The following is a 15,552-nucleotide window of genomic DNA, read 5'->3' as shown; positions in this document are numbered from 1 at the left end:
TAAAAGATTCCATGTTGTAACTTGCACCCCTTTTTAATAGAAATAAAAATTAATACTTATATAATTATAAACTAATAACCTACTTAAGAATTACCCTTATCTTTCCCTGATTTTAATAAATTTCAAATGATTATGTTATACTTTTTTCACAAACCTATCATCTAATTAATGATAACGATGTGATATAATTAAAAAATAATAATAAGATTATAATTCAATTTGAATCATTAATGGAACTTTAACCATGACAATCCAGTGTTAAGAGCAAGTAGAATTATTTACTATTTAACTTTTTAAAGAATTTAATCATATAAAACATTACTTTAAAAGTGCATATGATTCAAATTATTTTTCCATTCGGCCCTTGCTTCTTCCCTTCCAATTTTATCACAAATTTTTATAAGACATTAATAATATCAATTGGTAAAAGAAGAATTTGAATTGGAAGCAAATTAGGTCAAGATTTAGGGTTTTTGCTCTCTTTACATTGAAGATGTTTTTTCACGTATTCTTGTGTTTCCTTATAAATTGGGTATTATTTTCAATATATTTGCTCAAGGTTTTGTTTCTCATAGATTTATTCAAGTAGAATAGTATTGTGTTATTGCATTTTTTTTTTCAGCTTCTTGATATTGTATTATTTCCTTTGTTCAAGGTTAATTTGGTGGTTTTTTTTTTAAAGTTTTTGTTAATTGATTGGCAAATAATGGTGGAGCCGAGGAGGCCCTGTCTTGGATCCGCCATTGCTCATGATCATGACTTCCACTACCAAGCCAAATAATGGGATCTCTAAGTGCCTTTAAAAGAGTGAATCCAATGTTAACGTTACATTCATTATTTACCATTTCAACCTTGTTTACATATTTTGGATGTTTGTTTTTCTACCAAACACTTATTAAATTTTAATTTTTAAAATATGATTTGTTTTGCATATGCATTTTATTAATAAATAATTACAACTAAATCTTATCTTTTATGTAACTTTATCAACATCTTCTCTCTTTCTTTGGTTATGTTTTGCGCATTAGCAATAGCATTCCCCACTAGAGTCACCTCTGATGTTAACATTTTCTCACTTATTGAGGTATTGTCAATTGTGGTTACTGGTTATAATGAATCCTGTCACGACTTCAATTGACAAGAAATTTGTCATTTCAATGCAGAAGCGGAATTGGACTTGCACAATGGCAGTTCCAAATAATTTGAATTGGAAACGACCCTGTGAAGGTCGGTTCTGGTTCTATCCGCTGGTTCTGGGCAGAATCATTAGCCATACTCATGCCTAGTGGTTATAATGGATCCTGTCACGACTCCATTTGAAAAGAAATTTGATATTTCAAACAAAAGAAAAATAGAAATAAAATGCATCAAGTATAAATAGTACATGGAAAATGATATAATAAATCAAGAAAAACAATCTCAAACTCCAGTGAGTTTGGCGGGGTCACTATTAGCCCCTTGTAAATGAAACCTTATCAATTAATTTAGAAAAGAAACCAAAGTGGACAGTTATACATATTTTTTCATTACTTTGGCAGCTCAAAAAGTTCCTTCACTGTCCGCCTTGTTCCTTGTTGCCTATTGAACTCTTGCGTGACGGTAGTTTCTATATAATGGAGGGTGTGCTTCATCAACCAACTCCTCAATTGGACCAATCACAGTGTCCTTGTTAGGTCCATAAAACATTGCCAATGTCATTCTTCGTTGCGCTTTGTTGTTCACTGCTCGGTGGTGCACACTCTTATACCTTCCATTACTCAATACCTACATACACAGAATTAAAATCATCCAATATATCCTACTTACGCCAAGTTTTTTAACTAATTCCAACCACTTTACATAAGAAAAAAGAAAGAAAACGAAACATAACTTTGAGAATGTGTATACATGATAAATCGTCATCTATTATTTGATGTGTTTATTTAATAATTGATTGGATATATGTATACAATCATAGAGAAACCTTTTCCTATTAATGCATTTAATTAATCAAAAGCATAATTGTACATATGTGCACTGATATTAAAGAAATCTTTTTCTATTAGAGTTAAAAGACATAATCCTCTCAAAGATATAATATAAAAACAAAAATTTTCTTGTAATTTTTGAAATAACAAAATCTCATTTTGTTAATGAATTGTTAGTGAGTCATTAAAATTTACATTGTATCAATTACTAAATTTTTCTCTTACTATTTATTTTAACATCAAAAGTTAACGGTAAGGAGATTTTTGTTATTTCTAAAACCAAGGGGATATTCATTATTTTGTCACGCTTTAATGCGTTTAATTATCAATTGATGTCGTGAGAAAAATAATTTAAAAGAATAATCATGTTACAACTTACAGGCTAACCTTATCCCCCAATTATTGAAGTTGACCAAGATTATTATATATGGACTAATTATACTATGAATTGATAATCATTATCAATATGAGTAAGATGAGAAGGACGTCCTCCTAATGCGTGAAATTTCTAATAACCAAATTCAAGATGACAGTTAATAGCTAGGTTATCAAGTTAGGTGTCCGCAATACAAGTAGTGATGCTCACTTGGATTTGATCACCCAAATTTGAACGAAATAGAGACAACAATAGGAACAAAATATAATAGTAAAACAAATCAAACAGTAAACAAAGAAAATAATGCATGCGATTTACCCTGGTTCACCCAATATGGGCTACGTCTAGCTGAGTCAATATTATTGCAATATACTTCACCTCTCTCGTTTACAATAAATGACTTGCCCTATGATTTGCTATCACACCCATAACAAGAGAAAAATATGTTTATATACTAGGTTTAAGAGATTAAAAACCTAGTTTTACAAGGATTCCTATTCCTAAGCTCAACTCAATAAGGAATTAGTAACTTAAAAGAAATCCTACAGCGGTTATATATGGAAAAGCCCAAAACCGCCTACGAGCTTGCGAGCGCTGCCCCCGTGACCCCCGCCCGCTCACCGGGGAGCGGGGAACCCGCCCCCGAATGCGTCTTCGTTACCCATTAGTGCTGAAGTAGTCGACAACTCCAACAAGATTGACGACAAATGCATTAGGAACAGGATCAACAGCCACCCATTTCCCATCTTTAATCACTTGGAGACCACTAACTCCTTCAGATTGCCAAAGAATGGTGACTGCATTTAAAATCTGTGTGAGCACCAAGTCCCAAGGTGAACTCAGGCTCAGGACATGGTGGATAGTAATTTGCTTGTGCTTTAAGACCAGGCTTGACGCCAAGCCTCTTTTGCAAGTATTCCTTTTCAAGCCCCAACCCTTGGGATATTAAGCTCAGAAGCCTATTCATTAGTGCACCAATCTCCTTTGCGTACTCACCAAACACCTCTCTGTACAAATCCAATGAACAAATCAATGTACCACACAACACAAACTCTACTCTCTATACTTAAAAATAATAAGCTGCACTGAAAGGTAAAGAACAATTATTTTAAATACCGATACTGTGGTGGATTTTCTGGTAAAAGATGGCTCAGATCTTCCGTAGGATGCCATGGATGAGAGAAGGATTGACTCCACATATTAACTTTCTCTTCGCCTTGGGTGTTGGGGTAGTAGTTAACAAGTTTTACCTGCTTGGTAAAATTTGTGGTAAAGAATTGCTTTCTTTCTTCAAAAGGCAATTCAAAGAAGTGGGTAATGACAGTCATCATTCTATTGCATAATTCCTGGGGGACTCCATGGTTGATAATCTGGAAGAAGCCATATTCCTCACAAGCTCGCGATATTTTCTCTACCAATGAAGAGGGGAAATCACCATTTTCACTGGCATGAATTTGATCGTTCAAGTCGATGATGGGAATTGAGGTCAAAGTGGAAACTTGAGATATGTGCGGTCTTTTGTCATCAGGGAGAATGAAATTGGAACAGAAAGGGGAGTGGTGTTGCTGTTGCAGGTAAACTGGAAGGGTGCTGTCTCCATGAAAACTAAAAGGAAACAAAGGGCTGATAAGAGATCGGCTTTAAGAAGTTGAAACAATTTATGGGAATTGAAAACCTGTTTACAAATAATAGATGAAATAGTTGACGAAATGCTATGTAATTCCAACTATTCTCTCTCGTTTACTTAGAAAACAATACACATAGGTGCAGAAAATCTTGGATATAAAAAGTGTATACATCTAAGCAATTTTTTTTTTTTTTTAATTCTCTCTTGTTATAATATCGAGTTGCCTTTATATACAATTTCCATCAATAAATAATATTAAAGTGTATTGTAGTTTTATAGGCCCAAATACACGTACTCATCCAAACTTTAGCCTATCTACAAGCTAGTACCTCAGTTTGAAAAACGATCCACGTTCCATCCTTTGTTAATCACCGTTAGTGAATTTTGGCATTTGACAAGCTGCAAACAGGGGTTTTATCGAGCCGAGCCGTGGTTTGAGGAGCTCGAGCTTGATAGAAAAAATTGGGTTTGAGCTAAAAAAAAAAAAATTCAAAATTCTTATACAACCAAATTTGGCATGGTCATTTGCCGGCGATTAAGGCTAGATCTGGCTTGGTTTCTTGCCAATGATTCAGGCTAGATCTGTCTTGGTCTCTCGCCGACAACTAAGGCCTATATTTGGCCTTTTGCTAGTGAAGGTGCATGGCTTATAATCACCGATGAAGTGAAGACCTGATTTAGATAAACCTCATTTTGGGGGGAAACCCGTAAACCACCCGGCTTGGCCTTAGTCATGACCAGCAGTTCGTGGATGGTTGTAGGATTTTTTTTTTTTTTTTGTAATGTAAGAAATGGAGATTTTGGTTAAGGTTTATATATGTGGAGAGAGAAAATGAGTTTTTTTAGTTTTTAGTTTTCATTATATTTTCTAGATAAAATGACAAAAAAACCTTTTGACCGATAATTTTAACGATTGAAATTGAAAATCGGGTGTAACGTTGATGGTTTTTAAAACTGAGGGTACTAACCTGTTAGTAGGCCAAACTTTTGATGGGTAGTATTTCGGCCTAATTTATATAAGAATGGGACATCACAACAAACAAAGAATTATTTAATAGATGAATAGCTTAGGAAAACAAAAGATAACGCAATGGGGTGGGGATAAGTCGGTCCAACATTTTAAAATGCCCAACCACTAAAATAAAATGCATGAAATTTAAACAGAAGACAAATGAGGATTGCCGACGATCACACATAGAAAATTATATAATAAATCAAGAAAAACAGTATTTTAGAAGATCCACCAATCATAGATAAGAAGACCACACCAATTAATTCCAGTGAGTTTTGACGGAGTCATTATTAGCTTCCAGATCGAAAACAGAGAAACCAAAGTGAATAGTTATAGTGTAGTACATAGTTTTTCATTTTTTAGGCAGCTCAAACACTTCCTTCACCATCCGCCTTGTTCCTCGTTGCCTGTCGAATTCTTCTCTCAACTCTGAAAATCGGTAATTTCTGTAAACTGGAGGGTGTGCTTCATCAACCAACTCCTGAATTGGACCAATCACAGCGTCCATGCTAGGTCCATAAAACATTGCCAATGAAATTCTTTTCACTTTGTTGGTCACAGCTCTATGCTGTACACTCTTATACCTTCCATTACTCAAAACCTACATTCAGAGAATTAACATAATCCAATTTATGGTACTTGTACCAAGTTAGTACATTTAAAAAAGCAAAACATGACTTTTAAATGTGGTCTGGCTGTTTTTCATAACTTTGAGACACAACCTTGAAAAAACTTTTCCAGAGGTTCATATTCACAATCAAAATCACCATCATCTATCTTTATTTTACGATTAATAGAGAAATCTTTTTATATTAATCAATTTCATTATATGTATTTAATTAATCAATTGATGTGATACAATATATAATGTACAAGAATAATTATGTTAAAAGCTAAATTGGGTCAAATGTATTTAACTAATCAATTGAAATGATGCAATATATAACGTAGAAGAATAAACATGTTACAAGCTTAAGCTAACCTTATCCCAATTGATTAAGATAAACTAATGATTTATTTTTATTTTTTATGAGAAGTGAAATTTCTAACAACCAAATTCAAGACGAGAGCTGACTCACCTGGATTTGATCACCCAGATTGATGACAAAGGCATTAGGAACAGGATCAACAGCAACCCATTTCCCATTTTTAATCACTTGGAGACCACTAACTCCTTCAGATTGGCAAAGAATTGTGAGTGCATCTACGTCTGTGTGAGAACCCAGTCCCAAGGTCAACTCTGGCTCAGGACATGGTGGATAGTAATTTGCCTGTAGTTTAAGACTAGGATTCTCACCAAGCCTCTTTTGCAAGCATTCCTTCTCAAGCCCCAAACTTTGTGATATTAAGCTCAGAAGCCTATTCATTAGTGCTCCAATCTCCTTCGCGTACTCACCAAACACTTCTCTGTACCAATCCAATGAACAAATCAATACACCACTCTAGAGCTTGAACTAATAAGCTGATCTGAAAGGTAGAGTACTATAATAAATTTAATTTAAATACCGATACTGAGGTGGATTTTCTGGTAAAAGATGGCTCAAATCTTCTATGGGATGCCCTGGATGAGAGAAGGATTGACTCCACGTATTAACCTTCTCTTGGCCATGGGTGTTGAGGTAGTAGTTGAAAAGCTTTACCTGCTTGGTAAAATCTGTCGTAAAGAATTGCTTTTTTTGTTCAAAAGGCAATTCAAAGAAGTGGGTACTGACAGTCATCATTTTATTACATAATTCTTGGGGGACTCCATGGTTGATAATCTGGAAGAAGCCATATTCCTCACAGGCTCGCGATATTTTCTCCACTAATAGAGAGGGGAAATCACCATTTTCACTGGCATGAATTTGGTCATTCAAGTCGATGATGGGAATTGAGTTCAAAGTGGAAACTTGAGATATGTGCGGTCTTTTGTCCTCAGGGAGAATGAAATTGGGAGGAAGACAAAGAGGAGTGGTGCTGCAGGTAAACTGGAAGGGTGCTGTCTCCATGAAAACTGGGACGAAACCAAAGGGCTGATAAAAGATTGGCTTTAGAAGAAGATGACAATTCAAGAAGAAGTCGAAACAATTTATGGGAATACTAACTCTGAACAAACGATTGATGAAATAGTTGACGTTTAGAAAACTAAGAAACTATATTGTTGACCAAATGCCGTAAAAAAACAATATACGTAGGTGGAGAAAATCTTGGATACTCAATAAATAATAACTAATTCAATATTTAATATTAAAGTTTAGGGTAATTTATATACAGATGGATCATATGAAAAAAAAATTTAATTATTTAATAGATGAATAAAGAGAAAATAGCTTAATTAGAAAGACAAAAGATAATCCCAATGGGAGGAGGATTGATTAATCAGTTGGTCCATCATTCTGATATCGTCACATTGCCCAACCACTGGGATGTTCCGTGCTCCATACAAAAGATGGCCCAAATGTTTACGATAATACTACCAAATAGCTATGGGTGATGCTACGCTAATAAACGAATCTCATAAACTTTTTCTTATAAACCTAACATGGCACTGAGTTGACATTATCACGTCAACTTATGGTTTTGACTAGACATGAATGACCATTTTTTAGGGATGAACGACCGTTCATCGTATAAGAAATGATCATTCCTTAAAAATGAACGACCGTTCATCATATAAGGAACGACTATTCCATGAGATTGTATAAGAAATGATCATTCTTTAAAAATGAACGACCGTTCATCGTATAAGGAATGATCATTCCTTAAAAATGAACGACCGTTCATCGTATAAGGAACGATCATTCCATGAGAAAGGAATGGTCGTTTCTTAGGAAAGATGGTCATTCCATCATAGAATGGTCGTTCCTCCAGGTGGAATGGTCGTTTCTCATCCAAGGAACAACCATTCCTCGAACGACTATTCCTCATCCAAGGAATGATCATTTCTCATCCAAGGAACGATCGTTCCTCCATTCATAATGGCTGTTTCCTATGAAGAAACGACATTTTCTTAGTTCTAGTCAAAATCATTCTATGACAGTTCTTGTGGGGGCTGCCAACTCAAGTGTCACGTGAAGTTTGTGAGAGAAAGTTTCTGGGCCTATCTTTATTCAATACCTATTGCTTGAACCATTTTCTCTTGGAAATATTTAATAAATAGTGTATACTTGAATTTGATTCTCTCAATTTTACATCAAATGAAGTCAAGACATTCTACAAAACATTTTCTTTATGGTGCATTTGGATCGGGGGTATATAAGATAACGAGGGTAATCTTCGTTTATTTTGTAAGATTCTGATGTTTGGTTTACAAGCAATAAAATATTATGAGAATCTTTTATTGCAAATAGTGTTTATTGTTGGTAATGTGGGGGGTAATCCGATACCCTCCCCACCGGGATCAAAACATTACTGGGTAATCTTTTTTTTACCTATTGTTTCTCTTAATTCAATATCATTTCGGACACAATTGCCCTCAAATGTCTACCAATTAACAATTACCCAACCCCCCTATATTTGAGAAATTAGCTTAAACACCCTAATTACAAAAAAGTTTAAAACTTAACAAAATACCTTCAGCCACCCAAGACCATAGTCGGCCGTCGACGTCAATCGTTGTAATGGTGCATGACCCACAGGATATGGCCAATCGTGCACTGGTAAGGCCTTTTCTAGCCATGGATCTGGCATTTTTATGGTCGTTTCATGACCAAAAATCTGGCCTTTTCATGGGCAGATATGTGGTCGTTTCACAGCCACATCTTTGGCCATGAAATGGTCATAGATCTAGTCGTGAAACGGCCATGAATTTCTGATCCATGTCCAGAAATGGCTTTGCCGACGCACGGTCGGTCATATACGGCCAATCGTGTGCCATTCCGTCGACCGTCGACGGCGACTGACAATGGTGGCTGGCTGCCGGCAATGGCTTGGGGTGGGTGGAGGGTGAGTTTGCTACAAATTAAAGTTTTATATGGCTGAGGTGTTTTAGCAAAATTTCAAATGTAAGGGGTAAAAAAATGATTCAAAAATAATAATAAAAAATACTATTATATTAATATTTAAAAAAAAAGGTAATGTAGTAATCCATATAATATGTCCACCCATTTATCCTCCCAACCAAATATATTATTTACAAATTTATTCGAACCAACCAAACACATTCTTTTAAACATTCCTAGTAATCTTTAAGATGATCTATCTTTCCATTAATATAACATCCTCCTATAATAAAATATTATATGATCTAAACGCCATTGAAGGATAGATTTTATCCTCTTTAAGACAATGTCCTATTAGAAAACAAAGTCAAAATGATGACGGTCTAACTTCCAGAATATAATAATTCATTGGTTCCATAAGGATCTGCTTGGGAGTTTTATGGTAGCGGTTATGAGGGTAAACCATCATAGCAGTTTTGAGGGTAAACCACCGTAGCGGTTTTGAGGGGTTTTTAGTAGCGGTTTTTAAAACACCCAACCTATACTTAGGAGTTTATTTTCCAACGGTTCTAACAGTTTTTTTAAATAATAAATTTACATAAATACCCCTAAAGTTAAAACACTCTCTCTTTTGCTTAATTAACTTTGATAGATATAGATAATGCCTACGTTATTTGTTTTACTCCAACTCCTCCATGAAGCTCTTAATTTTGCTTAATCAACACAGCAAACACTCTCTTTTGCTTAATTAATTTTTTTCTCTACTTTTGACACGTATATTTGTAGCTGTGTTTCTGGTTGTTGTTGTGTCAGCTCTCAACAACTACATACAAGAAACTCAATTTGATAAGCTATCAAAAATAAGTAAAAATATCAAAGTTGAAGTTATTGTGCAGCAAAGGGATTCGTGTGCAGCAACAAGAGATTTGTGTGCTAGAGAGAAGTCAACAGCAGCAAGAGATTTGTGTGTAGCAAAGGGAGTGAAAAGGGGTTTTTTTGAGATAAAATTTATAAACCAGCCAAAACACTCCGATTTGAGGTGTTTTATAAACCCCTCAAAAATACACTACACTGGTTTTTGGGGGTTTTTAAACCAGTCAAAACTAGCCCATTAAAAATCTAGTAAGTGAGGGTTTTTAAACACCTCAAAACCAGTCCAATTAAAAACCCCCAAAACCAGTGAAAAAAAAACTCCCAAGCAGACCCTAAGGGTGCGTTCGAACCTTAGAACCGCTATAGAACAAAGATTCTCTAGTATAATAGGAGTAATATACTTTAAATAAAAATCTGTGTCTCAACATTTTAAGATTCACCCTTTGTTTATATTGAAAAATAAGTAAGGATAAACTCCCATTGAATTAACTAAACAAACTAAAAACTTCAATTTTATTTAATTGCAATAAAACCAACATAATACATATGTATTTTGAAATACTTAATAAAATTAGAACATTTCCTCTTCCCAGATATGAGATATCCTCCAACACTCTGAGAAACTTATTGACACTTCCTGCCAGCCATCCAGTCTCATCTTCTTGCTGCCTGTTTGCTAAAGTTACATGGCATTTGCAGTGAAATTTGATATATAAAAGGTTAAGACTCCTCATCCCATAGATCTTCAAGGGTCCTAAATGGTCCATGAGGAGAAACAAAATCCTCTTGAGATATCAACCTATGCTGTTGTATTTGATTAATCTTGTCATAGTCCTCACCACTTAGTGCCCAGTTAAAGATCTCCAGGTTCTCCTTCATCCTCTCCTTATTGAAGCTCTTGACAACAAAAGTCGCGCCTTGCTCAAATATCCATCTAAGACAAACCTGCCCAAGTAAATTTTAGTCTCGTCAACACAGCAATAATTGATGATAAAGATTTATAGATGTCACTTAACATACATTTTTTTTATTAAAAAAAAAAGGACCTCTTCTCGTTCTAGTACAGGTGAGAACAATTCCAATAGCAGTAAGAGTACTTAAACAAGCCTAAAAAATTTAACCAATTGAACTAACTAGTTAAAAGAAAAAAAAGAAAAAAAACTTCGCTCCGATTATAAATGAAAACTATTTAATGGAACCTGAGCAACAGTCTTTCCATGGGCATTTGCAATCTGTTTCAATGCTTCATCCTCCAAAACTCGATTAGTGCCCCAACTGGCCCCTTTAGCTCCCAAAGGGGAATAGGCAGTTATTATTATATTGTTGGCCTTGCAATATTCTATGAGCTTCCTCTGTTGCCATACGAGGTTCATCTCCACCTAAACAAATTATCAAATTCAAATGACTATTATTATCTGTACAGAAAATGTGGTAAAAAAGAAGAAAATTTGAGAAAACTCACTTGATTGACTGAAGGAGGGATGGTAGCCAAGGAGAGTATGGTCTCAAGCTTCTTGCTAGAAAAGTTGCTGACACCAATGGACTTAGTGAGGCCAAGCCTCTGGCACTCTTCCATGGATTCCCAAACAGCTTTGTAGTCCATTGGTAGAAGATCCTCTTCAGGTATTGGGTGTTTCTTGTCACTTGGTTTCGCACTAATGGGCCAGTGAATGAGATAGAGGTCAACGTATGCCATCTGAAGATTCCTGCTCATATATCACCAACAAACTTAGATTGATTAGAATTGGAGTGTTAAATAACCATTGTTTTGTTCTACTTCTTCCTCTTTTTGATGATTTGAATTTCAGTGGTGTTTATTCTCCCTTTGGGAATGCTTTTGACGCCGTAAAATTTTTTTCTTTCATTAACAGCCAAAAATATTTCCAATAAAAGCACCTCCAAAATGTAACATTAGCCTCAATCATCATTAACCTAGATAAGTGATGATGCTGGAAGATATATGTGGGTATCCTGTCTCCATAAACATTGCTATTAAGCCGGCAATATTGATTATTGAACAATAACACCGACCAGTTAATAAGAAATCTCAAATTTATCTAGGCTTTTTGCGTCCTTTTCTCCTCTCTAGAGCTTTCATAAACGTCAAAAATGTGAGTCCCACTTTTTGTTTTCCTCTGTTTTTTTATCACCTGTATTCTAGAGAATTCTAAAGTGGAATCATACGAGTAAATAATATCTCTAGGATTACACTTTAATTTCGAAAGCAATAACCAAAACATTTACTAAGCATGGATTATATGCTTGAATCACAAATAAGAAATCATAAATATGAGCTAAGAATATGTGTGTAACAACTCTTAATTTGCGATTATATATGCGCTTTGATTAAGTAAAAATCATACCTAAGAGACTTGTGTAAAGATGGGATAACAAGATCACGATGAGCCTCTGTGCTCCAAAGCTTGGTAGTGATGAATAGTTCTTCACGAGAATTAACTAGGCCAAGTTTAAGTGCTTCAGAAATTGCTTCTCCTAGAGCCTTCTCGGACCCGTAGAGTGAAGCTGTGTCGAAGTGTCTGTAGCCGAGCTTGATGGCTTCTAGGACAGCAAGTTTCATGGCTTTTTCATCAAGGTTGTCAGCTGCCGTCCCTAGTCCGATTACTGGCATCTTCCGGTCAGTGGTGGACGAACTCAGTTTCACTTCTGGGATGTTGTAAGCTGCTACAGGTGTAGAGTTTGCCATCTGATTTTGATAATTTGAATCTTAGCTCCAGCTCAACCTTCTCCAAATATATAGCAGGAGAATACGGTGTCGTGTCGATCTCAGGCAAATGGTATTTGTTTTCTGACGTGGCTCATGATCTAAGTGCTTGCGTTACAATTACAAAGATCGAATCCAATTCTTCAAAGGCTACTATCACATTCATTATTTACCATTTTAACCTTATTACCTATTTTATTTAGAATATAAGGTTTTTTTTTTTTTTTTTTTTTTTTTTTTAATTTAGATTCTGTTCTCGTTTAATCTTAATATCTTTAAGGAAAATGATTTGTTTATTTTCCAAAATAATCAAATCTAAATAAAAGTATTCGTACATCTATTTTATTAATTTGTCCTTATATTTATAAAAGTATTTATAGTCTATAGTTATATCAATACACTACTCCTTGATTTTAGGAATTCTATTAATTGACCAACAATTCTAGATTAATATTATAATAGGTTACAAATTCGGCAACCATCATGAAGATTTGTTTTATTATTTTAAAAAATTCCAAAATTTAATTCAGTCAAATTACATTATTTACTCATTATACTAGTCAGCGAAAGTACAATTCTACTATTAGGAAAAAGGAAATCTCACTATTCACACGGTTTATTTGAATATGTAGAGAAATAAATTTCATATTTAATTCATCGTATTTTATCAATATAATATTTTCTCCCTCCAAATTTTGTTGCTTTGATATACGATATTTGAATTTGTATTTTAATTCTTCCTAAGAACGATTATGATATTGACATGGTTTCAAAATATACAAAAATTAATTGTCGGTGAAAATTATTAAACCTTTTTTAACAAGGAATTTGACAAGTTTTTTTTATATTGTTTTCACATCTTTTTAGAACCATTATCAAAGTCCTTAAAAAAAAAAAAAAAAAAAAAAAACTCATTCTTTTAACCAAAGAACATAGAAAAAAAAATGAAACAAATATAAAATGTTACGTTTCGGTTTTTACCTTTTAATTTCTTGATTATATATATAACTTCTCTATAGTGATACTCTATAAAGGAATAACCTCCATATAGTCATAAAAAATACTGATATTAACTTGAGTTAGTTATAAATAAGAATAAATTTTACATTGTAATAAGTTATAGTTTTTCTAAGTCTCGTCTTAAGGAACTTGTCTCTACATAATAATAATTATATGTTTATTATAAAAATATATATATTATATTACATTAAATGTTTAAGATGAAATAAAATATTTATTTAAAGTTTTTTAGACAATGATTTAAACTTTAGAGTTGTTATTATATCTTTTATCTTGCAGGTATGTAATAAGTCGTCAATATAGATACCTTCTTGTTGAAGCCAAAATATTTCTAGCTCTCAAGCATGTTTGGAGCTTCTTGGCACAAAACTTTTGGTATTTCTGTACTATATTCATCCTCAAGATTATCTTCTTCCTCTTTTTGTCTAATTCTAGTAAGGATTTTTTCTTCAGTTAAAGTACATACGAGTTTTTGCTCATTTGAATGATTGAAGAAGATATTAATATTCATTTGATTAGTATAGTAAAGTTGTCAAATCTGATCATTCAATTTTGTCATGACTCTTTGATATCTATTTTCATACTATCATAATGCTACTAAAACAATGAATTAAAATGCTACTAAAACAATGAATTAAAATACTGCTAAAACATGAATTATAAAATAAGAAATCAAAACAATAATTCTTATAACTACGCCTCTATTAAGTTATAACCTTCTTATAGTAATAAATTTAGTTGGTCTCAACATTATGACTATAGAGAGGTTCTACTGTATATATATTACCTTTTTAATTGTTTTTACGAACATGTATTCTCTTTTTATTTTCTCCCTATTTTTATTTATAATTCTTTTAAATACTTATTTTTTCGTGGGAGTTAAAGGGTTTCATTCCATAAAATTTTATTTATTTTAGAAGTCATGAAAATCCCACTTTTACGAGAAGCTTGTATTTTAAACTAATTATTTTATTAAGCTTTATTTACTATGAAATTGTCTTTTATTCATAAAAATTAGTTTAAAATATTCAGATGATTAATTCAAATTATTATCTCATTATCGAATGAATTCTAAAATGAAATTTTATATTTTTTTTCATTTCTTTCCGTCAATAAAACCTTATTTTCTGTCTTTAATTACCTGCTAAAACCGTACTATCAATTTTGTGATATTTTCCAAGGTTATTCCTTTGTAAAATCTTTTGATGTTAAAACTTAAAATGCTTTTTTTTTTTTTTTTATTTCTATATCTTTTATTTGAATAAAAATCAAATTTTCATTTTATGGTTTTCAAAAGTCAAAGTTTTCGGTTTACTATTGACCTTTTAATTAATTTATCTCCAAAAAACCCCTTATACACCATCAAAATTCTGTTAAAGGAACAAGGGTAAGATAGTTTTTTCATTCCCTCCTTATTTCCTTCATTATTTTCTTCCCCCTCTTTCTTTCCTTTTACTATTTTTTTCCCCTCCTTTTTCTTCTTTCTCCCCCACCATCTTCTTCTTCGTCTGCTTTCCTTTCCTATATTTTTAGACCAACTCCAACCCATTGCACCAAATTGATGTAAATTTTGGTGCAAAATACTATTCCATCTCCAACACACAACACCAAATATTACACCAAAAAAAATATTCATTAGAATATTTTTTAGAATATTTTTTTTCTTTTACTGTAATAATCAACAATTAATTTATTTCACTTATTATTTTGGTATATATTAATTAAATATTGGGAATGATATTTTTATTAAATAATAATTATTTTAAAAATTATACTAATTTAATAAAATTAAGTATTTATTTAATCAAATAAACATTACATTTAATATAGAAAAACATTACATCTAATATAAAATGATACCAAAAAAAAAAAAAAAAACAACAATACAAAGGTAAAATTCCATATTGATATATGATGAGCTTCTATATCCTTGATTTGTTTATGTCGAGCAAGAAAATTTCGAAATCGGACATTCTCATCTACGACAATTTCAACTTTAGGAGTTAACGCTTTCATCTGATTCTCAATCGATGCA

General features: G+C 33.0%; 2 protein-coding genes and 1 pseudogene across 2 annotated transcripts; all 3 read right to left on the bottom strand.

Annotated features, from left to right (window-relative positions):
* Positions 1-2,990: 2,990 nt before the first annotated feature.
* LOC116118615 lies at positions 2,991-4,088 on the bottom strand (annotated as a pseudogene).
* Positions 4,089-5,153: 1,065 nt separating this feature from the next.
* On the bottom strand, positions 5,154-7,117 carry LOC116118549 (protein DMR6-LIKE OXYGENASE 1-like). The gene is made up of 3 exons (XM_031404527.1): positions 6,489-7,117; positions 6,062-6,389; positions 5,154-5,583 (listed from the first exon to the last, which is right to left on the bottom strand). Exons 1-3 carry the CDS (start codon positions 6,968-6,970, stop codon positions 5,335-5,337), a joined length of 1,059 nt encoding a protein of 352 aa, XP_031260387.1. The 5' UTR covers positions 6,971-7,117; the 3' UTR covers positions 5,154-5,334.
* A 3,143-nt stretch (positions 7,118-10,260) lies between these two features.
* Positions 10,261-12,514, bottom strand: LOC116118550 (non-functional NADPH-dependent codeinone reductase 2-like). The gene is made up of 4 exons (XM_031404528.1): positions 12,139-12,514; positions 11,238-11,481; positions 10,975-11,154; positions 10,261-10,720 (listed from the first exon to the last, which is right to left on the bottom strand). Exons 1-4 carry the CDS (start codon positions 12,477-12,479, stop codon positions 10,496-10,498), a joined length of 990 nt encoding a protein of 329 aa, XP_031260388.1. The 5' UTR covers positions 12,480-12,514; the 3' UTR covers positions 10,261-10,495.
* Between the last annotated feature and the right edge of the window lie 3,038 nt (positions 12,515-15,552).

This window comes from Pistacia vera, unplaced genomic scaffold (genome assembly GCF_008641045.1).
Source record: "Pistacia vera cultivar Batoury unplaced genomic scaffold, PisVer_v2 Contig849, whole genome shotgun sequence".
Lineage (NCBI taxonomy): Eukaryota > Viridiplantae > Streptophyta > Magnoliopsida > Sapindales > Anacardiaceae > Pistacia > Pistacia vera.
This window is presented reverse-complemented; position numbering and strand designations above follow the sequence as displayed.